Below are 26,250 nucleotides of genomic sequence, written 5' to 3' on the forward strand. Positions count from 1 at the left end.
GTCAGTCCCACAGTCTGATAGCAGAGGGAGGCAGACAGGGTCAGGACAACTCTTCTCAATAACATCTTATTATAGCCACAGACAGTCTGGGCTTTTAAGATGTTTGAAGAGATGACCCTGGGGAGCCTGTATCACCACTTAAGAGTCCTGATTTGCGAGGGAACATGCATCCTTCCTTTTCCTCCTTTCTAGATATGTGGTATAATGTAGGCAGCTTTAGTGCACAGGACCTGCTTCTGTTTTCATTCCTTTATTCTTTCTGGTTCCTCTTTCATTCCCTCTGGGGTTAGATCAGTAAACAACTTCATGGTGGCTGATGTGACTGAAATGAGGAAATTATTGTACCTGCCTTTTATTCAGGTTCGAACTGGAAGTCAAACTCTTAGGAACTGTGCCCTCAATTTGAATTAGTCATGCTAGCTTTTAGCCAGCTGGTAGCATGGCTGTAGGAATGACTATGTTGGTTGGTTGGTCCACTGCTTTGATCCAGACTGAAATATCTCAACAACTGTTGGAGCAATTGCCATAAAATGTTATACAGACATTTAGGGTCCCCAGAGGATGAATCCTATGGACTTTGATGATCTGTTGACTTTTCCTCTAGCGCCACCAGCAGGACAAAATTTTCACTTTATCCTATGAAACTTGATCAATTGGCACTAGATTTTGTAGACATTTGAGACCCCCCAGGGGATGAATCCTACTACTTTGATGAGCCTCTGAGTTTTCCTTTACATGCACTATGAGGTGCACATTGTGTTTTTTGTGTGAAATTTGTCAGTAACTATGGGATGGACTGATGAATTTATGTTAAATTTGGTACACGTATTTATACCCCTCTAAAGATGGAGATTAAACACTCTGTTGATGCCTTCATTTTTCATCCAGGGCCATCATCTAGTCTAAACTTCTATTTGTCCAACACTTACAGACAAATAACAGCTAGGTGTTCAGCTGCACTTTGGGTTTTTTGCTAATTAGCAAATGTAAGCATGCTAACATGCTAAACTAAGATGGTGGCAAGTATTACACCCGCTTAGCATCAGCATGTTAGCATTGTCATTGTTTCTTGCTCAAAAAGCACTGCTATGCCTAAGTACAGCCTAATAGAGCTTCATGGTTGCACTGTAGACTTTCACTCTGCAAAGGCTGGATCTTTTTACTTTATTTTATTCGGTCATATATTTTTTATAGGAAATCTCAAGATGGACAGGAATGGGAGAGGGAGAGGGGATGACGCGCAGTAAAGGGCCACAGGTCAGACTCGAACCTATGACCGCTGCAGCAAGGACTAATGGGTCACTGTGGATTCCCGCCAAGAAGATAAACTTAATTAAGAACTCATATGATGGAACCTCAAGTCATGCATGCAGGCCAGCTCTCCCAGAGCTTTAAAGTCAAGACAAGGGATCTCTTCTTTTTCCACCCCCTTTCCCCCCCGCCAAAAAAAGGAAAAAGGAAGAAAAAAAAAAAGGGAAAAAAAAAAAAGTAAAAAAAAAAAAAGGGGAAAAAAGTGGAAAACCCTTAACAAAAAAAAAAATACCCCCCCCCCCACACAAAAAAAAAAAAAAAAAAAAAAAAACCCACAAAAAAAAAAAAAAAAAAGTCCTAAAAAAAAAAAAAAAAAAAAAAAAAAAAAAAAACCCCAAAAAAAAAAAAAAACAACCACACCGGCAGAGAAACAAAGTAAGCAATGTGGACTTGTGAAAAAGAACAAACCATCCAATCCATTGACTCAGAAATTCAAAGGAGAAAGTGGAGTTTGATTGGACCCTCAGAAAATCTGCCAAAAACTTCCCCCGACCAGCCTTGGAATTGAACCCACAACGAACCAGGAAAAGGGTTGTCCGGGCAGAAGTTTCTGGGAGGGGGCTCAACTAGTGAGATGAAATTGAAATTGTCTGCCATTATTATTGTACTGGCATAAAATTTGGGCTACAGGTAGTGTTCGTTGTCAACTCAGTGATTGTGATTATACTAATGAGAGCAAAACAGCCCACTTTAATTTACTGTTTATTCATGAAGGAATACGTTGTATATTTTATAGGTACACTAATACTGCTGTTGAGCTACTGATCTGTAAAGAGCTGCCAAAATGTTTAAACCCTCGGGCATCATCTTGAGGAACAATGAATTCTGTATGAATATTACATTTCTTCTCACTGAGATGCCAATTATTTTTTATCAACAACTTCCATCCTTCTGTAAGTAAGAACAAAGTAATGATCACTGAGAGAACACACGTCTCTCTTACACTCCCTAATACGCAATCAAGCAGAATGTCAACCTTGCTTTGTGCTGACACTCACAAGTAATGATTGTGTAAACAAAAGGCGCGTTGTTCATTCAAACATTATAAGGGAAATAAATGAAAAGCAGTAACAAAAGGATACAAACAGTATCAAGAAGAGCCACGCAGTGAAAATAAAAGAAGAGCCGCTTTGGGCGGGAGCAATTCAGGAACAAGTCTGATGATTTCAAAATGTCACCAGGTCTCCTGTGATTGTGATAATCATGACAGTTTAAATGTGTCTGTGTTTACACACCTGGCTTCGGAACTGAGCAACTGTAAATGGTGAGGAGGGGCTGAAAGAAGAGGAGGAGGAGGAGGAGGGTTGAGAAGACGGAGAGCGGCGTGAGGCTTATTGGGGCCAACAGAGGGCATTGTTATCTGTAATATCCATTCAAATGTGCCATATCAGATGCAGTGAGTGCGGTGCTGCTCAGGGATGGAAATTAGTCTTGTTCCCCACTCAGCCCTGGTCACGCCAAGGGCAAATTCAGACAAATGAATTTACTCAGACAATACATATGGAGCGCTGGAAATACAGAGGGATGTATGAATGGCAGAAACTGTGGAGGGATGTGAAGCAGAGAGGTCCATGCCTCAGCACACCGTCCAACCGGCCCTCACTTTCTTTTCTTACAATAATAAACAACTGTCAGCATTTTTTTTCCTTCAGGGTGACTTTCACATTTCATTTTAACTTCATGTGCATTTCTTACAACGCCTTACAATTTACCCAATGGTTGAAAATGCTGCATAAGTCTTACAGTAATTGTAACCATCCATTTAACAACTAAACCTAGCATGATAACTGCATGCTGTTATTACAATGCATTTGCATTCAATTCACTCCTGACAACAGGAAGTTAAAGTTAAAGTTCAAGAAAAAATCCAGCAAGGGATAGAGCGGTTAAAAATGCATTGAGCTGGCACAACTTCCTGATTCTTTGCCACTGGGATGGAACCAAACCTGTCAATTATTGGCACATGAAATCACCACTAAATATTTAAAAACCCAGTAAAATAATTAATTATTATGGTTTTTTGATACAGAACTTCAAAAAAGAAACTGTAATTAATTTTACACTAAATAGAACTATGTCATAACAAAATAAAAATGTCATTTTTCATTTTGACTTGAATCACCTCTTGAGCTGAATCCATTTGGCAGACTTTGTACAGTGGTAAAGCTCACCCGTCACTGTGATAGCGCAGATAGGAACACAGATAGTGCTATCTTGCTATCCCCTGTGCTATAGACACTGTGCGGCATGGAGGACATAAATCTTGTGTATTTACAACCTGTGCTGTAGTCAGCTATCTGTTAGGATGCCCTGCCCTCCCCCTCCTCCTCCCCCTCCTCCTGATCTTGTCTGTGCAAGGTCTGGGTGCTTTTAACACTGTCGTCACATGGGATATTAGAGGATGGTGTTTCTCAATCAGCCTGTTATGTCACAGATTGTGATCAGAAGGAGCTCTGTCGGAAGAAGCTTGGTCACAGAAAATATGAATGCTGCAGACAAAGGGTGAACTTTGTTGTTTGTTGAACCTTTTGTGCATGGATGTGTTGCTTTATTGCACTCATGATAGCTTGCATTTCTAATTAATGGTGAGATTATTAGTTGGAAGTTGCAAATTGTCATCTCACAACAGTCCACTTGTATTACCAGATCTGATGCACTAATTCCATTTGACAGCACAATATATTAGAGTTAGAGTAAAAAAATAAAATCTGTTGATGTATCAGCCCAGCAGCAAGGTAGCGAGAGGATCAAGCAGTCCGTCTGTTGACTCCTCAGCTACAATTGCACAAGACAGGCCTTGTGAGTAACCATTGACCCATCGACTGCTGTGATCCATGTCTGACCGACATCAATACACATTCATCTGTGCTTGTTTCACCTCGGGCTAGTAGGCCACAGGCTACAGTGGCTGGCGTGAGATTTGGACAGGCAACAAGCATCACTTTGTCCTCCGCTCTCGCGCTATCACTGACATCAAACACCAGAGGAGGCGATCTGATGGACCTTTTTGCTTTGTTGGGAATTAGTCACTGTTAAAGGGCCCCAAAATGTCAGCGGTCAGTGTATCTTATGTATGTAAACCCTCCATTACACAGTAATTTAGGCAAGTGGGGGAATACTTCCTAAAATGGAAATACAACAAGCTTTCCTCTGTGTCTAACACAATAGACAATGTGGTGGTTTCCTGAAGCAATTGTTAGTCACCTGACACCTGATGCTTCTTTCTGGAATAAACCAATCAGCTCCCCTGCTCACTGTACCACACACACACACACACACACACACACACTTCAGAGTTTCAGATTAGCAAAGATCTCTATGCTGCTGTTTTAATTTTACCTCTATATCGACTTCATTAACATTCACAGCTAATGTTTTGTTCCACTGGGTAAATCCTCCCATAGAGCCTATCTTAAGCCATCTCCACTCTTCTCTCTTATGAGTCTGTCTGTGTTAGTACAACAGCCACTGCCACCTCTCTCCCTCCCTCCCTGCGCTCTTTTTAATTATAAACTAATCTAGGGAGGTAATCACAGACAGCATGATCAGTTACTCATGCATATATGCCATACTATAAAATGCAAGCAGTTTATTACCCTGTCTCTCCTGCCTGTTTACAGCCACTGGGAAGCATGGATGCAGTCATAATGCTGTGCCAATTAGCCGTAAAAAAGAAACATTAGTGCGCCGACTGCATTCTGGAGATATACTGTGCACCATGTGGTGTCCTATAGGTTAGAGGTCGTGGAGTCAGTTTATATTTCTCTTCTGCTGCGTAAGTTCCTTTTTCCCCCAAAAAAAAAAAAAAAAAGCGCAGCGTTGAAAGGTGCTTAGTGGTTTTCATTTCATGCAGCCTTTCAACATTATTGAAGATGTGATTGCGGCTGAGTGGCAGCAGTGCAGGATGGAAGTGGATCCTCAGACTGATGAGCGGTCTAATAGGCCTGTCTAATGTATCATCGATGGATTGACTGCCGTCTCGGAGGAGACATTCAGAGGGATTCCAGCAGATGAATTTCAGACAGAAAGAAGCCCGCTTTGCTGCTGAATATTGGCCAGGGGGAAGACGCCCTCTTCTTGCGCAGCCGGGATGTGCAGGGAGGATTTATTCCAAGTGGAATACAGACGAGCAGTTATATGCTGCACATGGTCGCAGTGTCTCTCTCACTCTCTCTCTCTCTCTGTCTCTCTCTCTCTTTCTCCCTCAGCCAATCTGCGCACAGTGACGCTGCGCAAAGGCTGGATCTAGTCTTGGCTTCATCATCATATTTAACACACCCACCCAGATTCACACATGCTACAAGAGGTGCATTCTCTTATCCCGCTGTACTCCTAGAGGTTGCCCGGTCCTGCGGGAGGATTCCCGTCTCCTGTTACCTGTGCAGTGCATTCCCGGGGTGATTACTCGGGACTCGATGTGACAGAATTACGCACCCTGGATCGCCGAAGTGGATGAGAGCACACGCGTCGACTACTTTTCGGGGACTTTCCCCCCAAATAACATTTAAATGTGAAGTGCTGCACTTCCCGTGTTTATTTTTCCGGGTCCCAGCTGATCCGCGGCCGCTCTTCCCCGCACAGGATCGAGGTTGGATGGTGAGACCGATGCGCGCACTCGAACCTCTTGGACACACACATTTAACGGATCATTTCCCCCCGCGTGTCACGGCTGCTTGTGGATCCTACTAACTCGTCTGCCGCTCTGTATTCCTTCTGAGGTATCTGGTGGTCGGCAGGAGAAGGGGAGAGCGGCGGCGTGAAGAGGATGTGGCTTGCGCAAATCGACCGCTGGTCTGAGCCGACTCGACCTGCTTTACCTGGACGCTTGCGGATGATTTAGCGCTTCCGAAATCTCGCCTGGACACCCCGCGCGAATAAAGCAGGACTCTGATGTTGAAAATACAAAAGGCTGAACACTGAATCCTTTACTCAAGACGGCAAGTGAAGATGGGTCCTACGTGTTTAATGTATATTTCATTAGATTGGCGTCCAGTCTAATAAACATCATCAGCGATGTAGTCAGCTTGTTCATCTGCGTGCTCATCATTTGCAGTAAATACTCACATCTGCTCAAAAGGGAGACCATGAAGATGATCCTCCTGCGCAAATTCCGGTTTTTGATCCTCATGGTGTTCCTTATTGCATGCTCGATGCACATAATGATAGACTTGTTACCAAAGCTGGAGAGGCACAGCAACAGCGGCTGTTCCTGCTCCCACACGCCGAGCGAGGAGCCTCAGAGCTGGGGGAAGCAGGGCTGGCCTAACAAGCACACCCTGCGGATCCTCCAGGACTTCAGCAACGAGCCCAGCTCAAACGTTTCCTCCCACTCCCTGGAGAGGATCCCGGTTACAGGCGACAAGACGCAGGCGTTCAGGAGGCTCGAACATCTCGGGCAACGTAAGAGGCAGTTCATCCAGGACGCTTCGGTGACCAAGAACATGCCGGTTAAGGGTTCAAGGTTGTCGGCTCTCTACGAGCATCCCTTGTATAAAAGATCCGTGCCACCACTGACAGACGAGGACACGCTGTTCAACGTCAACACGGACATCAGATTTGACCCCAAAGCAGCAGAGGACCAGGCATGGTAAAGTGCTTTAAAGCTCTAAATAAACATTTTATAATTTGTCTAAAGATCACATTAAAGGGCTTATAGTTTAGTTCCGTGCAATCACATTAATGTAACTCTGCATCTGGGCTGTTGCACAACACCTGTCACTCTTCACATGAAAACCTGACAATCCTCTGTCTCTCTATCCCCCCCCCTCCTCTCACGCAGGAATACTGAAGGCAACATGGATGAGTTCAGCCCAACAGGAGAGCTGGCAGCCGATTCCTACCCTAACTGGCTCCGCTTCCACATTGGGATTAATCGATATGAACTGTACTCCAGGCACAACCCTGTCATCGATGCTCTCCTGAAGGACCTGGTTACCCAGAGGATCACCAGCGTCGGTGAGTCATAAGAAAGCAGAGGGAGGGCAGCAGCAGCCAGGAGGAGTGCGGAGATGAAGGGTCAGAATTATACTTTGGTCTGAAGACACCAAACTGATGTTAGCAGGAAACAATTTGCTCTTCTTTTAGGCTCACACAAGTCACCATGACATTCATTTTTTTTTAAAGGTTTGATGAGGTTTAATGGGGATCAGATTTGTGTTCATATTGCCATACGTCACTAGCTGGAGGATGAATGGTTTACCCACCTTTCTAGTACCAACACCACGTCATCGGCGACCAATAATAATCAAGCTATTAAGTAGTCCAGTGTCTTGATCAAGGACCCTTTGACAGGCCACCAGCTGATGGACACAGATATTGGTTGTGCTCATTGATTAAACCTGTGCCATTTTTGGCTAGGTGTCTCTGTGTGCTGTACAGAGGTCAAAGTTCAGTTTAATGGGTCTCCTGTTTGAGAAAACATAGTCAGCTCTGTTGCCAGATTGACTGACGCTAAGTAGCCCAATCAGAGTATCTGATGATATTTACATATATCTGTTCATTGAATAACACACAAATCGTGGTCCCAAATACCTGCATCTAGACAACAGTAAACATTTGATCTTAATAACAATGTAACATACCAAGAACGGACATTATTGGCTTTGTTCTGTGGTGCCAGAAAGGAATTTGGGACCTTAGGTGAACCCAAAACCTTTGTTAGAGCAATTAAAAACAATCTCCACGTGCATAATGTTATATTTTATATGACACATATACGAACAGACATAAGCTTTTACAAGGCTTCACAGAGCTATGACTTTGCAACTGATAAAAATAAAAAGGAAAAGTGAAGCTGAAATGTTGGTGATCAGTGCCATGTCAGTATGAATCATAGTACCATATGAAGAGAACAGGCTGATTGGACTGTATCTGTAAAAGTAGCCCAAATTTTATCCGCCCAGTCAAATAAAAAGTAGCCCAGCTGGGTGGAAAAGAGCCCAATCTGGAAACAATGAGTGTCAGTCTTAACAGTAAGCCAAAGGGGAATGTGTGCCTCATGTTACATTAGGCATGCCTCGTGCCTAATGTAACTGAGTCTACCGGTTAAGAGTGAAGGGAGGTGCTCCTAAGCGATGGACAATTGTGCTTCCCCCCGCTGCCACAGGCCCTGACGATGTGAACACACACAAAAGTATGCACGGAGATGGAAGTCAGCTGCAGGCTATCGTACGACAGCGCTGAATCTGATCAGCCTGCACATGCGTGCCTTACAAGGCTGAGAGAATAATAAAACAGCACAATCTCTTCTCTCATGTCTCCCCATAAAGCGTCAGAGTAGAATACATGAAGCCTGAGAGAACACCTGGTCTCGATGCAAATCAGTCAGCCACACATCCCAGTTTGATTCAAATCAAATGCTGTGGCTTTTTATGTGATTGACAAGTGCAGCGTAAATGTAGCTTTCTACAGAAAGCCGCAAAGCCTTTGCTGCAAGTGCAAGCGGATACCTGACAGAGGCGATAATCCATGCTGGGGCGGTTATATGGAATCTATTTCTGCTTTTTTTCTTCCCTTTTTGGGGGGGATTGTCTTTCTTTTTGGCTCGGTCCAGCTCCCACATTCCAAGAGTGCTTGTCGACTCAAGGTCGCCCATCTTGCGCTCGCTGTAAAAACTGATTGCAGATTTTAGGTTCATCTGCCAATGACAAAACTGTAACTGGCCTATAGCAAAGATTAAATGCTTATCTTGGATTAACTGTTTATAAAACCAGCACCCCTGTCTGGTCACTAAAGGAACAATTTCTTTCATTCCTTTATGTCTTTCTACTCCAGATGTTCTCTGATTTTCTCTGATTTTCTCCCTTTTGCTTTCTGTCTCTCAGGCTGGGTGGATAGAGGAAGCAGTTCTCAGCGTCTCTAGCCAGCTAAATACATGGTGGCTCAGTAATTACAGAGCCTTAACACAGGCCTGGGGCAGAATACCAATAGGAGCCAATAGTAGTCGGTTATTATCTAAACTTAAGGATAGGAGTGCTTGGATGTATTATATGCCGTAACCTCTTTTGAGCAGCGTTCATCAATGAAAACATATCGTGCAAAAGCAGCAGATATGATAAATGTTATTACAGATGATAGTAAAAGTCTGTGACTTTGATGGCTGCAGCTCAAAAAAAGGAGAGGTAAACATTCTTGCAACATTAAGTCTCGACAAATACACTTTGCTTACTGTGTGCGGAGGTTGAAATGAAGCGCTAAATACAGTTGCTCTGCATACATGAGTTCCTAGTAATTACAGTTAGATTTGCCTTTATTTAAAATGTCTCCAACACGCAACTTCACAGAGCAGCAGGTGAGGTGAGGTGAGACTGACATTGATCTTTCCACTTGTAAATCTTTTCTCTGTAAACGTTTAGCTTGTCCTCATGATTCCCATATGTAAAAATAAATGAGAACATTGATTGAGAAGGTTGTTCTTTGGCAAAGGGCCACCAAAACACTGCTTTCAATCGATCAGTTGAAGAAAAGGAACGGGCTCAGTGGCTTTTGCGAATTTTGTTGTATTCTAGCTCCGTATAGTCCTCTCCCCAGCACTGAGCCCAGTCCCACAAGTGCCTTTAGACTGCATTATCATGTACAAAAAGGGAGAAAACATGAAGGATAGGAGGATGAATAGAAACACAAAGAGACAGAGAGAGAGAGATGGACCCTCCAGAGAATACACAGAGAGAGTAAACAGCGGAGGAACAGAGAGCGTCGGGCGAGCACTGGCTGTCCTTCACCCCCTCATGCTGCCTTCCCATCAAACAAACACTGTGACATCGGCACTCAAAGCACACACACACACAAAGGCGCACAAACACACATCCACGCACATATGCAAGCTTACATACAAAATGGTGTTCTTCAACATGGCAGAGGAAATTAATGTTTCAGGCTACAGGTGTACAATGACATGTCTCTAAAATGTAAAATCAGTCAATATTACATTTGTATTAAAATAGTCCCATTTTATCATGCCTATATGGACATAGTCTTATCTCTGAACAGTGTCCCATTTTATCATGCCTATATGGACATAGTCTTATCTCTGAACAGTGGATAGCTGATGTGTTTGTGTGAGTAAAGTGTTTGTGAATAGCTGATTTTTGGTCTTATTTAATTTAGTTTAATTGTAGAGAACTTGGCCTATAACAACCTACTACACCCTCAGTTGTATGCAGGATACATCTGTTCTCAGTAGTTAATTTAGATGAAGCCATGGAGCCTTAGCAGTTTTTTTCCCCTGGAATTGCTCTTTTGTATATTTGAGGCAGAAATGTTTTCAGTACAACAGTTGAAATTAGGAGTGTTACTGAATCCACTGCTTGGACTCTAAAGTTCAAGGGAGCATTTTCAAGAAATAGATGGAGCAACAGTAATAATTAATCATTTAGTAAACAAAATCGTCAAACATTAACCTTTTTAAAGCTCATTAAAGGGTGAGCATTTGCAGCGTTTCTCTGATTTATATTGTGAAATTGGATTTATTTTCGATTTTGGACTGCTGGTTGGACAAAACCAACAATTTAAAAACATTACATTGAGGTTTCAGAACTGTTTTCTGACTTTTTACAGTTATTGTCTGCTGCCTAATGTGTGTATCATCTTGTTAATTTATTGCAGACTGTAGTTAAGTACATTTTTCTTAATCAGTTTCATTCTCCGAGCAGAGCTGCTCTTGAGGTGAAGAAAGCTAAAAGCTAAAAGCTAAAAGCTACAGTTCTGTCAAATACAAAGTCCCTCAATTTATTTTACCACTAACTACTAAACTAAAGTACTAAACACTGGTAAAATCAATTTTTTTAAATGAGATATTCAATATGATGTTACAGTCAGCAGCCGACTTAATTAGCTTTCCTAAAAATAGTATTATATAGTAATATACTTTGGCTAGTTTGAATTTTGAAGCACAGCTATGCTAGATAGCTAGCTAACACTGTAAGCTAATATCTCTCAGTTAAATGGGTCAGCTGTTTGTGTAACTAAAGCTAAACTCTCGTGGGTCAATTTGTGTCAGAGCACAAAAGACTGTAAGCCCACACAGCTCATTTATTTGGTAAAATCTTTATAGTTGTCTTAAGTTAATGTATTGTTAATAGCAATGTTGTCTCTTTCACTTCAACAGCAATGAAGTCTGGAGGAACTCAGCTCAAGCTCATCATGACTTTCCAGAACTACGGCCAGGCTCTCTTCAAACCCATGAAGTAAGTTTGATCTTCAGCAGAAATGTATTTTACGTGTCGTATGTGTTCGGCCCTTTCGGTAAACTGCCCTCTCATCTCTCTTCCTCTACTGTTCAGTGTCGGGTCCACTCTCTTTAAGAAAAAGCAATCTCTTTCATATCATGTTAAAGCTTGAGTGCCATTTCAGCATAAAACAGCAACTGTGCAGCTTTCTACCTCGACTGACTTCCTTTTCGCATCCCACCACCTACTCATTCTCCTCACAACATCAATCTCATTTCCTCATTCTCCTCTCTGGCTATATCAAATTGCTTTCATTTCAGCACAACCTTGATATTCGATTGAAGGCCGACATCATTCTGCTGTGTCAGAGCCAAATGTTGAGTAGGCATTTCACCTCATAGGGCTGTCAGGTGACACAGCACATCTTTCAGTGGCCGTGTTGGAACCTCTGCCCTCAGGCGTCACTGGCTGTGTCGTTTTATGACGGATTCATCGGATCAGTTTTCTGTGTTTTCGTAATCTCAAACCATCTATTGAGCTAAATGTCACTGTCTTGTTGTCAACATGTGATATGTGTACAGGAACTTTTTCGCCTTATGCTGGCGGTGTGGCTCTAGGGATGCCAATGTTGGTCTTTTGGTCAGTCGGTCAGTCGACCCCTTTGGTCCAGACTGAAATATCTCCACAACTATTGGATGGATTGCTATGGGATTTGATACATATATCTATGGTGCCCAGAGGATGAATCCTAATGACTTTGCCTTGAACTGCCTTTTCATATGCGCCACCATGAGGTTGACATTTGTGGTTTTGAGTTAAATGTCTCAGTATCTATAGATTGTGATTACTATGAAATCTGGTACACACATTAATGTCCCCTTCAGGTTGAGTAATAACCTTCAGTGATCCCCTGACATTTATCTAGCACCATTATTATGTCAGAATCTTAATTTGTGCATTACTTTTGTTCCAGACCAAATATCTGCAAAACTAATGACATTCTCATTAGCCTCAGCTGTACTTTGTATTCAGTGCTAATTAGCATCTATTAGCATGCTAACACGTTAAACTAAGATGGTGAATATGGTAAATATACCCACTAAACATCCGCATGTCAGCATTGTCAGTGGGATCATGTTAGCATGATTAAAATGAGCTCCATCTCAAAGAACCGCTGCCTGAGTACAGCCTCACAGAGTTGCATGACTAGACTCTTGTTGTCTTTTTAAGTTTTTCCCAAGTGTAGTCGCCTGAAAAAGCCATTATAGAGCTGAATTATTCCCATATTAGATCCTGAAATAAATGTAAAACGCAGCTGAAAAAGATCAAAAGCACCAGTTTTTGTTTGTGTTATTGTTTAGTCCAATGTGATGATTTAACAGCTGAATTTATGGTATGTATTTTTGGTTTACCACTCTTGCTAACCCCAAGGCTACATATTTTGTCATTATTTTTCTTTCTATAATGGTGCCAGACATAATTACTGGGAGCTTTGTGATCCAACCGCCAAGCCTCAGTTCTTTGCCTCATCTTTTTCTGAATCCTTTTCCAATTGTGATACGAGAACCAGTGAAATACAGCGTATCATTAACATCTCACATAAAAAGGTGCAGAGGAGCGAAAGCAACACTTTCCTCTCCTTTTGAAGCTAAGCTTACCTCTGCACACCCTGTAATACACTTTGGCTTAACTTGTAAAGGAGATAAGTCTAACCAACACTGCCCCACTGGTAGATACTGTGTAATATTTGATTAATTCACAATTCCTTTATGCACACTGTCATATTTAGACGATAACGCATCCCAAGAGAAGTGCTCTTTGCTCCTAATCCCTCCTCGATTGGTGGATTTAAATGTCACCCGTCCTTTGTTATGGTGATTGTAATTTAATTGTGGGTTAATGGTTTTCTACACAAAAAAAACTGTTGTCTGGCCCCTACATGTCAGCGTGGAGAGCGGGGTTAAGCCTGTGGATGATAGGTAGCGAGGTTTTCCGTGGGAGGAAAAGCTATTCAGAGACTGTAGTAATTACTGCTTCAATCGTACCACACTAAGTCAGGCCAGACGCAACAAGCCTGAAATCATTCTGACAGGCAGAGGAAGAGGAGAGATGAGACTGAGGTGAGAGGAGGGAAGGGAGGGGAGCGGAGAGGTGTGGAGCGCCAGAGAGAGGAGGGAGGAGAGGTGAGGGGGCAAGAACAGGAGGAGATGGGGGTAAAGAAGAGAGAGAGAGAGACATGGGCAGGGATAGTTGTCGATACATGCACAGAGTGAAAATCCACAGATTATCTCGGTGCACTGCCTCAAATTTTAACCCAGACGGGAATGTGAAATGACATTTTCCGAGAAAAGCGCGGGGTGGTGGGGTTGGATGCAAATCTGTTGCTTGACAGTTGTGGTTGTCAGAGCCGCCGTGATGTTTGATAATCCTGAAGAGTGAAGGGGGGCTTTTTTTCATTCCCTCCTGCTTGAATGCACTTGACTTTAACAAAATAGGGCAACCCATGCTGGCATGCGTGTGTGTGTGTGTGTGTGTGTGTGTGTGTGTGTGTGTGTGTGTGTGTGTGCTCATTTGAACTGCAATCAAGGTCTTGACAGATTTGCACATTTTGTCATTTCCCCGATATACATCATTTCCCTTGCAGAGATCGCACTTGCACACATGCCAACATCCATCCGCGTGCACACACACACACACACACACACACACACACACACACACATACGCACATCCACTTAACACCCAACATCATCTCCGAGTTCCCAAATCTGCTGGTGTGTTTCCACATGGTGCATCAAAGAGACAGAGGCTGAGAGATCAAAGACTTCTCCGGCTGTGCTCTTCTGCTCGGCTCCTCTCAACTCTAATGCAAATGTGTGCCAGGCAATCAGGCAGCGAAGGCAGGCAGGCAGGCAGGCATGCATGCAGTGTCTGGGTAACGATCGACCCTCCAACCATCCATATCTGCGGAAACCTGCACTCTCTCTCTGTGCTCTGCTCCCTCTGTTTATCGGCCCTTCTGTCTCTTTCTCATTCTTAGTATTCTCCCATCATTCTTTCTCCATCTCTGCTGCTCTGTGTGCCGCTTGTTTCTCTCCCTCGCACGTTCTTTAATGAACGGCACAGATGAAGAAATCCATTAACAGGCTTGCCGTATCGATCCTTTAGGTATTCTCTTTTCTTCTTTTGGTTTTTCCTCAGAGAGAGAGAGTGATCAAATACTACGGTCAGTGCTTTTGTTTTGTCGTGGCGGGGTTTGGCCTACAGTACCTGTCCACTATGATGTAACATTGATGAATCAGCCCACTCAACTGCTGTCTGCGGTCCAGTTTTCCAGACATGGAATAAACCCACTCTTAACTAGTCTAATCTAACAAGAGGCTTGTTTTTTGTTATTTGTTAAGACTACAGATCTTGGGAGATCACAGAGGCTTCAAGGGATGGCACTAAATCTCCCAGCTGAGGCCCAGCCCTTGTGTTGCGTAGACAGATGAAATCATCATAGTTGTACTCTCTGTCACAACAACTGCATTGTAACCTGACTAAAGCTGAGTTTGATGACTAAGCTCAATTATCATCTCCGTCATCCTCCGCATCCTGTTATGCCTGTGGCCGGGACTGAAATAACCCCAATTTCCATAATTTCTGCTTTTGTTCTCGTAAACAAACAGTTTACGCTGTCATGTTGGGAGTGTCTACTTAACATATGTCGGTGAAAACATGTAGATTTTTCAAAATATACAGAGTAGATTAGTTTTAGGGTTTTTTTGTTTATTTGTAATGGAGAAGTACAGACAGTTGCATGCGTGCATGAGCTAATTTACAATGCCAGTCCCTTGATGGGCATTTATAGTTCAGGCAACCATTAAAATGGCATTAAAGTTAGAAATCTTTAAATCAGTGCATGTGATAATGATAGACAAGACAGCGCACGCAGAAAACAAACAAAAAAAAAAAGAAAAACTAAACATAAACACAAAACATTAGAAACCTTCAGAAGACACGGTACAGGGACTTAACCTGAGATTTCTACCTCAAATGGAAAACAATGCTGGTGGAACAAGAACAAAATAGTCCCAATTTCACCAGTTGTTTACTCTTAAGGTCCCGCTATGCTGTAGCTATGCTAGCTGTGCTATCCTTGAGGGACACACCAGTCAGAAAATGGCGATGTTTTTCATTTAATTCTTGTATGGTGTGTTTAATTCTTGTGAGCTGAGTGGTGTTCCCAGCCTTTCCTGTGAGCCTTTGTGTGTCCCCATCAACCTTCCCAAATCACAGGGCTATGGCAACTGCTTTGTTGCCTGACAGGTTAAACTAGGCAAAGTCCTTCTGCTCATGTGGTTTAATATTGCTGTAAGTGCATAATTATTTGACACTTTTCTCAGCTATTTGATTGAGCATACTGTAAGTATTGTTTAATTGCTATGTTGCTGAAATTGTCACCAATTATGACCGTTGTGACCAGCAGCTATGAGGAAATGACTACACTGGACTGGTAGCCGATGGCGGCACTCTGTAGTGCTGTATAAAAAAATGTTTGAAAAAGAATTTGAAAAGGTACCGTCCCTTTGGGAGGAAAGCTCCAGCAACAAAACATTTTGTACCTTCAAAAGCTTACCTTCAAGTTCAAATAATACTAATACATATAATGTGCCTTTTGCTGTCAGAAATGTCAATGTACCTTTTAGTGCAATACAAATGCATGCATGTAATATCTTAAGGACCACAAGCGACCTCTGTTACAAGTACCTCTGTGTACCGAAATAGACCGTGTGCCGTACGGTGTGTTTGTGTCCCAGCTGTACCGTTGTACTTTATAGTACTTTGAACCTGAGTGTCTGGGTAGAGAACACTGACAGTGAAAACTAGTCTTTTATTTTTATATTTTTTTTTTTTTTGTCTTTCTTCTTGTCTCTCTCTCAGGAAGACATGATTGTAATATTTACATTTAAAATTTGCCTCAGAGCACACAAAGCTCATTAGATCATGAGCGCAGATGATCGACAAAGGAAGGCGGGGAAGGGACTGATGATTGATATAATGATGGTCTTCCGTTCCTTCCTGCTTCCACTTAATTGTATCGCTTGTCAATCAGCCGACTGTTGGCTCAGTCATACGCAAATCAATCTGAGTATTCTAGAAGAGATATCTGCTCTTTTCTGCTGCTCCTCCCCGTCGAGCGATCTATATCTGTGCCTCCATGAGTAATTTTAGCTTGACAGGTCGGAGAGACAAGAGACGGGAGCCACATAATGTCACCTTGTTTGTGTCAATAACATATTGACAGCAGCACAAATAACAGCCTGGAGGAAATGTCTGTGTTAAATGTGAAATATTAGTGGAACATTGGCTGCTTATAAGAGTTAATGTTGTATCATCAAGCTGCATCAGCCGTGGGAGGTGAAAGAAAAAGATTGAGGGAGCTTTGTCTGAAGATGGGGAGGGCAAGTCTCAACAAAAACCCTTATTATCCTTGCTTAAAGCTGATAGCTGCCCAGATTTGTCCTCGAACTAGGCAAAGACTGAACACTGAAAGCCTGATAAAAGACAGGACAATTCAACGATTGTTCCTGTACGTTGCAGAACAAAAGCGTGTCAAACAAACTGACTTCTCTGTGGACCAACCTTTGTTTTTGCCCCTCATTTTTCCTATATATTTGTCAGTTTGGTTGTTTGTCAGCGTGTCTGCATGTGCACTTGTTTACTGTACTGTATTCACAAGGTCTTCTGTGCCTGTGCTCTGACTTTGAGTCAGGAAATAGAGGGATGAACAGCCTCAGGACAAGTCATTCAGAACACAGATGATGAGTGCAGCTCTGTTTGGAAATAGAGGAAATTCACAGCAGCACAGTGGCAACGCAAAGAGCTGTTGGGGTGTGTGTGTGTGTGTGTGTGTGTGTGTGTGTGTGTGTGAATGGAGGGGTAGAAAGTACCATGTTAACCCACAAACTGCTGGACCACATCTTGAAATGATGCTTTGAACCACGCATTTAAACATCACAAGAATAATTGGATATATACTGCACAAGCTTGTGGCACACAATAGGCAGTGAAATCCACTGTGAATGTATTTGCATGCATTACACACTTTAAATTCAAGTAAAGGTTATATCTGATATAAGCAATTTTTATGCATACTCAAATTACAATCACAATTATCCCCATATAGATAAGTAAACACTGAATATAATGAAAAAGAATTAACTGCACTTCTATATCTTTGTGTCTCCCAACTATCCCATTCAAGTTTCTCATAATCAGAATATGAGTCTACCTGGACTGTAAATGCAATAACAGCGTGCACATGCTCCGCATCTTAAAACGAAACACTTGGGGATCATGAATAATAGCAGAGTATTATAATCACTTGTAAACGTACTGGCTGACCTCAGGAAATATCTCTGTTCTATTCATTTCTGCTGTACCACCAGTTCTGTTGCTAGAGAAAACAGTTGAATAATTAATCTAAAATTACAGCCACTGTGAGATGTGTGATTTAGCAGCACTTAAGGCTCTGCACTGCTCCCTGCTTAATGTTTTGACTGTTCCCCCTATGTTATAATTGTTTCACTAGGGTATTATTGTGCGCTTTGCAGTTTGTGCTCAAGCAGAAATTAAAGTGTTTATAGCTAAAATTCTGGGAGTAACCGAAGAAATGTGTGTTCAAGTGCTCGGTTTGAAAGGAAAAAGTACAGTAAAAACACAGACACACAGACACACACACACACACACAGACACACACACACACACACACACACACACACACACACACCAGTCATCACATGTATTGACTGGAATTTGGAATTTCCCCATTGTGGGACAAATAAAGGAATATCTATCTATCTATCTATCTATCTATATCTATCTATCTATCTATCTATCTATCTATTGTAGATCAAATTTGCAGAAACTGAACAGATTTTCCAGAGTGCAGTAGTACATATGATCAGATAAAGCCCTCAGGCTTAGTAGTCTGACCCCCTTACTGTCTTCCCTGGAGAGACTGTGACACACTGCAGGCCATTGGTGCACAGGGATCATGTCGAGCACAGACACACTGTGTTTTCCCCTGTATTAGTCTGTTCTTAGCACATATCAAGAGATGGAGGAAAACTGATGAAACAAAAGTGGTATTACCCACCTGGATGCTACAGAGCCTTAAATATATCTAAAGAAATATATTGGATAGCAGGCTAATACACCTGCATGGCTTCCATGTCAGAAATAAGAAAAAGAAAAGGTAGAGTTAGACGAAGGTCCCATTTTGCCAGATTCACATCTTTGGAAATGTGCTGAAAAATGAACCAGCTCATTTTTATTCTGTGCAATTTCGATAGAAAGTAACACAACTGAAATGATCAATATTGTACAAGGTAGTGCCAAAGGGCATTGATGCAGACTGTGTTATTCAGTGGTCTGGTTCCAATAAATCATCGCTTTTTATTCAACCAGATGGTTAAAGCCCCTAACAGGATTGTTCCCCTTTTTGTATAAAAACAGTTTTATAGATAGATTGTATGTGTTTCAGTACATATTGGTCAAAGATTGGCACACATGGAAACGTTTTTTAACCCATATCACACTGACTATGAAATTAACCACTTTTCTTGTACATGGGGAACATATTTTCCATTGGACAAGAATATCACCCTCTAGTTTACAGCGTTAATTGAATTTTATGTTCTGATATAAAAGTGGTTGAGGACCTATTTACCAAGCAGGTGCAGGCTGCAGCTATGAAATACCCTGTAATTAAAAGGTAAACTGGCCCACGCTGAAAACAAACCCCTAATATGGGGCTGAAGTTGGCATGGTAATGGACAATAAGCAGTGCAGAACTATGGCCAACTGTACTTTAGAAAAACATGCTATGAGCACTCAGTAGCAGAAGCTTATGCAACTAATCTATGGTCTAGTGGGGATGGGAAAAAAAGCTCCACATGAGCAAGTAACCCACTGTAATAATCTGTTAATGTACGGTTGGCATTCTGCCATCTACAGTAATCAGCCATCATGATTTATGTACAATGTAGATATTATTAAACCAGTGATGTTTTCCCCGGTAATGTATTCTAACACACAGTGCCAGTTTTAATCAGTGTAGTTGATTAGCATAATCGTTAAGTTTGACGTGTCTGTTAAAATGCTAACATCCACTCCCTTTCTTCTGTTTTACACTCTTTTCCTGCACTTTCTATAAAACTCAGCATCCAGTCTTCTCACGACTTCCTCACTCTGCACCACTGTCGCTGCAATTGAGATGTGTGTGTGTGAGAGTTTCACGGTCTTACTGCCACATCTGATGACTTTGGACATACAGCGTTCCAAACTGTCACAGTATTCATACTGTAGTTGCCTAGGAGACAGAAAGTGGTCATATTTCTTTGTCTTAGTGTGCTGATCTGTGTGTGTGTGTGTGTGTGTGTGTGTGTGTGTGTGTGTGTGTGTGTGTGTGTGTGTGTGTGTGTGCTTATACTCATGTGCGTGCCTGTGCATATGAGCACCACTCTGCAGTGATACTGTTATGGCAAATTCCACGCAGGCCTTCCAGGAGCAGAAATGTCTTGACGATATTATCAGTCAACTGCCCCCTTCAGGTAAATGTTATCAGCTCTAATGTTGTGCTGAAGGAACGATAACACAGTGTTGCAGCCAGCAGAAATGACAAGCCAGCATCCAATCTGCATATCAAAGCCTCGACTAAATTCCTCTGCCATCTGTGTGCGCACGTGTGTACACGTTTGTGTCTATGTGCCTGAGCAACCAACAGAGCTGCACAGACTCAGGCACACGCATATATGCATTTTAAATGCGTGCTCTGCTGCCATTTCTCCGCAGTCTCAGAGGCAAGTTGTTCCTGGCCCGCCATAATCGCAGTTCATCCCTGATAAACTCACTCATTGTTTCTTAGAAATAATAAAAAAGAAGCTTAATTACTCACCCATGAACATTTCAGAGAACCTGATCCAGCTCTGTGTTTCTGTGGGAATGCAGGCTTTGATACCATCTGTCATCTTGTCTCTTTGCTTTGAAGAAGCTGTCACTCAAAGACAGGATTTACTCTCTGTCTGGACACAGTACACCTCAACGGCTGATGTGACAATCGCGGCAGACATTGATTCATCTGGCCTGGGCCCGGGCCCTCCACGCTGCCATTCTTATTGAGGACCAGATGCTGAAAGCAGAGGCATGGAGGCAGTTTCATGACTGGAAATGAGCCTTTTATGTCTTTCCGTGAATCAGTGAACAAAGAGAGAAAAGGACGGTGTCATGTGTCCTGTATTTGGTATCGCATACTTGAGTTAAGTGGAAACAGTATTTTGAATATTCATGAGGATAAACATGAACCTCATTAAACAAATATGTAAAGCTTAAATTGTTGTTCTTTACACTTTTAATGGCGTGATCACACCACATGCTGATTTTGGGCCAATCTTATTACATTTCTGTATTTGGTTTATTTAGTCTCAGGCTGCATGATTATAAGAAAACCAGGACTTATAAACAAAAGTCACACATACTCACTCGTTTACTGGACAGAGTTTTGGAAACCTGTCATCTTACGAGGTTAGAGATTTTGGCAGCGGAGTGAATCTAAATAAATCTAAAACTTGTGTCCTTTTAACTTTAGCCAAGAGTCGTGGACTCATTTACTTTCTCAGCTGTTTATACCACTTAAGAGCATGTGAAGACATAACTGAGCGTGAGCATCACTCCGGACTGCAGTTTGTTTTGCTCAGTCGCTGGCTATCAGATGTCAACATCCGTCATTGTGTACTATTCAAACTTTGCATTTTTGGGTTGTTTCCTGGAGTTGGCCTAGATGGATTTTCACTTCAGAAACAGCACCAGACTTCTCTTGGAAGAAGAATTTGCACCTGTGTTGGGTGGGTTATTTGAACCTGAATGTTCTGGCCAAATAGACTTGTAAACTCTCCCAGAGTTTGATGAAACTGCTCCAAATGTGTTGTGGATAAAAGTGCCATCAGTGTCATTAATTATAGAGGGGAGAATGTACTTTGAATCATCAGTTAAAGAGAGAAGTTCTGAATCAGGCAAACATACCTACTAAAAATTGAACCAAAAGCTTGGTTATTTTTTTTGATCTGAGAGCTGCGATGGCCCCAAGAAACAGCCGTGCTCTGTGGTTCATATAAAACACACAGTATCTGTTATCCTGCCACGGGGCGAGACGACTCTAGTTTTACAGAAGTATCCAGCATTTTATAGTAGAGTGGAGCTTCATTCTGGTCTGCATAGCTCAAGGTTTCTCCTGTGATCATCCTTCCTGCTCTCTGTCCTCACCTTCACTGCCCATTAAAGCTTCCCTCTCTTCGCACTGTCCCGGTGGCAGAAACTGATCCCTTTTATAAGCTGTAGTTAGTGTCAGGGAAAACACCTTAGGGGGATCATTAGACTGTAATGAAGCAGGAGGTAAAATACCATGTTCACCCGTCGCTCTCCAACATTCCTGATTGTCAGGTTTAATTATAGCGCCACAAGGTCTTTTGGGCGTCACGTTTTTTTTTACTGCATTTATCTCATTTCTTCAACTCACCCTCCACCTCTCCCTTTCAGCAGATGGACACTTGGTCTAATTAGGCTTTCTCTTTCCCCCCGAAGAGTGGCCCTCTGAGGGAGGCGTTCAGGAGCGTGGCATTCTGAGGGCATGTTGTGATACATAATTAGCAAACAGCAGAGCGGCGACTAAAGTTATGGTGGGAAAAAGGTTGTGTGAACCACAGCTGTCAGCGCTCTGGCGGTGGTATAGATGCGGATTAAACAACATCTGTTTCACACTGCTACATACTGTATGAGCTTGATTAAAGTAGTCTTTGCTTACAATTCAATATCTGCATATCCCCCCCCAAGCTCTACCACTGATGTCCTCTTCAGAGGAAAAGAAGGAGGTTACATAGTCAAAACAAGTGATGCAACCAACCTCAGATGGGAAGATTAAAAAGTCATCCATAACATCCAAGTCCCAACATGAATTGCTGCTTCACATGAAACAGGATGGAAGAAGTTGCATGGACTGTACTGTACCAGTCAGTCTCGGTTGTCTTGGAAATGAACATAATTTAAAAGTGATGACAGCATGTAATTTGTTTCACTTGGGATGTGCTGCTTAAGCGGCACAATAATATACTCAGACTCAGTTGCCTATTTCTTATTGGCACACTTTGATTTTAACTGTGTATAACAATTTAGTTTCATTACAGTTTATGGGTGCTTTATTGGCACAAAATGCAAATGTTCTTATTGCTGAAACAAAAATATCAAATAACAGATTATACATTGACTTAAGTTGCAACCATTGTGACAGAAATGACAAAAATACGGCATCATCTTCTCATCAGTTACAAAGTAATTTGACTCTGAAGAACATAATATGTGTGTTTTTAGTTTTTTCATTATGAATACTGTCTGCCTGAAGTTCTAACAGATTCGAAGAGAGATTATTGATACTTTTTATGTGCCCAGACTGTTTTTAAAGTAGCAGCAGACAAGGAGAAGCAACTTAATCTTCATTTTAAGTTTTGTTTTCCGCCACCCTACAAATTTAATCTACATTGCGTTAAAAAAAAGCATATTTCCTCATACCTCAGTCAGACTTTGAAAACTCCTGAACAAAGCTAACTGGCTAGCCTATAACATAGTATGACTAGATAAACAATCTGTAAACACAGTCATCTTTTCAGTTCATATGGAGAACTTATTCTCAAACAGATATAGAGCTTAGAGATATAGCGATATAAAGTTTAATGTAGAGTCATATTTCTGGCTACCTGATCAATTTAAAGGTCCAGTGTGTAAAGTTTAAGAGGATCTATTGGCAGATGTGGAATAAAATATTCATAGATATGTTTTCATTTGTGTATAGTGACCTGAAAATAAGGATCAATGTGTTTTTGTTACCTTAGAATGAGCCGTTTTTATCTACAGAGGGTGCGGGTACTCTTCTACAGAGTTCGCCATGTTGAACCACCATGTTTCTACAGTAGCCCAGAATGGACAAAACACTGGCTCTCGTTAGGGTCTTTCACGTTTTTTGCGGGTTTTGTGGGCACCGTAGTTTCTCCTACATGCCTGAAGGGGAGGGTGAGGCGAGGGCATAGTAATCTGCAATTACAACACTAGATGCCGCTAAATCATACACACTGGACCTTTAAGTAATATATTCTCGCTTCTTTTAACTTCTTTTTTTGTCTCCACCAACCCCTGAGGGAAATATGTGGGTCATTAGCTGTTAAATGCTCAACTGCATTCTCTAGCTAGTTGTTTGCCACTTGGTACTTGGCAAGTAGTGTACAGTGGGTTTTTCAGGGCTTATTATAAAAAATAATAAAAACTGACTGCGGTAGTTTTAAATGTTGCTCAGTTAATTGTGTAGAATCCTGGAGCATAATGATTTCCTTATCACTTACACTACAATAATGGCATATCAATGATCTTTAAAACATCCTCTTTAATGAGAATGCCAGTTTCAGCTAAAAGAAGTACAAAAAATGACAGTAGGATTATTTGAATGTTGGGAGTGTTTTTGGCCCAATACCATCTCCCCAGTCCTACAGATTATTAATGTCAGTGGGGTGTGGATAAAGAAAGGATAAAGAAAAGACCATATGGTCGGGCTCACCAAAGGATTATGATTTGTTGTTGTTCGCAAAAAAAGAGAGTGAGGGAGGAAAAGTGACTTCAGCATTGTTAGGACCGGCAAGGAGAAAGCAGCTTGGCAAAATGGCACGGATTAGTGTGCTGCGAGAGGGAGCGCTTTCCTACCAACTGTGATGCTGTGTGTTCAGTTAACTCAGTGCAGCGTTGGGGTAGGAGGAGAGAAGGGGGGGTATTTATGGTGTTTGTCCAGTGCTTATTCAAATATGAGCTTTGGAGTCTGAGTTCTTGTCCAAGCACGAGCTAACTTCAGAGGGGGGCGTGGCGGTCTCGTCATTCAAAGTAATGATCCGGTAAAATCAAAGCCCCGCGTCTGGAACAGGGCGCTGCTTTCACCTCTAATTCCACATGTCCTCCCCTAATTCACTGTTCACGAACAACTCAAGCAGGCAGACTACTTAAACATGCAGCGTTCACTATCCAAAACACTCCCTCTGCTAAATATAAAGAGTACAACTCATAATTTATTAGTCAGTCTGAAGAGGGGCTTTCACATCTGTCCCTCCGTGTAAGGAGACATTAAAAGCAGTTTGTTTGAGCTCTCAGCCAATATTCACTCCTTTATTCTGCAGTGCAGTAATGGAAGAGCTGCAGATTAATGTGCATGCATGGTGTGTACATCATTAGGAACTGTTGCTAGCTGCATTTCAAGCCAGTTTTTCCCAAGGCAGAAGAGAAACTGGCATGTTACACGAGGATTTACTACTTGGTTCTCTTGTTGGAAAATGCGTGACAGCACACAAGGAACTAAACGGCAGTTTGTGTCTCAATGGCCAGTTGGCTGCCACGTTTTTCCCCCTCTTTAGTTGCACAGTCTCTTCTCTAAGAGATACACAAAACTGCACGCCACTGATCTGCTTAACTGAACCTCCTGTTTGTAGATATGAAAAACCTTAGAAACATTTGTGGAACAGTCCGACTTGTTTAAAGATCCCCTCCAGACGTATATATACAAATAGTTTGCCTCCATTCTCAGTGTTTGTTGCACTGGTGGCTTCAAGTTTCTACATCAAAGTTGTATGAGTTGCATACTAGACCAGGGTTGACTTCCACATTTTTTGTGATGTCACTAATCATGCTCGTAGGCCCCGCCCCTTAAAATTAGATTTTCAGTGAGCACAGAGAAACCTTCCACTTTCAGCAGATGAATGTAAAAACATCCTTCTAGTGTCAAACTCTACTCATACATCATTCTGCACAGTGAAGCTCAAACATCCAACTATATGAACAAGAAGAAAAACAGATTTTTGAGTGGAGGGGGACTTTAAAGGATTGGTTCACAGCTTTTCGGTTCAGTTTTATCTGCTGAGGCCTCACAATGGCTCCAGCTGAACTGAATCTTTACACAAAGCCAGTATTATGGATTTCTTCCACCATCTCTTTGTGTTAGTAAGGCGTCTCTTCATTGCTGGTATGGACCGGATTAATGTTATATGAGCATGCAGATATTGTTTTTAAAACAGACTTAAAGGAATGTGAATGTGAAGTAGTATCTTTGGTATGGTAAAACATGATCTTATATTACCCATGGTCTTATCTACTTGTTTAATCAGCAACTTTAGTCTTCCTTTTCTTCTCATCCTCATTCTTTTTCTTTATTGTTTTACTTCCTTGTTCACCTCTCTGCTTCTTTTGTAACCCTCCCTAGGCCATTTCCTGTTTTTCTCTGTCCCTTTTCTTTCCCCGTCACTCCTTTTCACCATCACTCCTATTTCCTCCAGCCACACCTCTCAATCTCTGGTCTTGAGAGAATAGAAAGCGAGAGCAGAGCGCGGCTCTCACTCCCTTCCAACGACACCTTTGTCCTCTCATTTTCTCCTGATATGATATGAGTGATTCAGCTGGGAGAAACAGGCTCACTTTGCGCTGTCCCTTTCCATCCTATATTGTGAGTTTCTTTTCTTCTACTTATTCGTGCTGCCCTCACATCCCTGGAAAATATGAATCTGTCCTTTATTGCTCCTCCTCTCACAAAACTTGTTTTTCCCCGCTCATAAAGCCTCCCAGACAGTCCTTATAAATGCTTAACAAGGTCAGTTTTGGATTGTACTTTCCAGCAGCATCCATCCATTCGGCTTCCTCTTGTGTTTGTGGG

At 42.0% G+C, this 26,250-nt stretch overlaps 1 protein-coding gene across 1 annotated transcript in view; it reads left to right on the forward strand.

Annotated features, from left to right (window-relative positions):
• Positions 1–5,580: 5,580 nt before the first annotated feature.
• Positions 5,581–26,250, forward strand: part of fam20cb (FAM20C golgi associated secretory pathway kinase b) — a 49,377-nt gene continuing 28,707 nt past the window's right edge. Inside the window, exons 1-3 of the mRNA XM_051417786.1 lie at positions 5,581–6,898; positions 7,091–7,266; positions 11,417–11,495. Of these exons, the coding sequence (XP_051273746.1) occupies positions 6,396–6,898; positions 7,091–7,266; positions 11,417–11,495 (758 nt within the window). The 5' untranslated portion in view covers positions 5,581–6,395. The remainder of the gene's footprint in view (positions 6,899–7,090; positions 7,267–11,416; positions 11,496–26,250) is intronic.

This window comes from Dicentrarchus labrax, unplaced genomic scaffold (assembly GCF_905237075.1).
Source record: "Dicentrarchus labrax unplaced genomic scaffold, dlabrax2021, whole genome shotgun sequence".
NCBI lineage: Eukaryota > Metazoa > Chordata > Actinopteri > Moronidae > Dicentrarchus > Dicentrarchus labrax.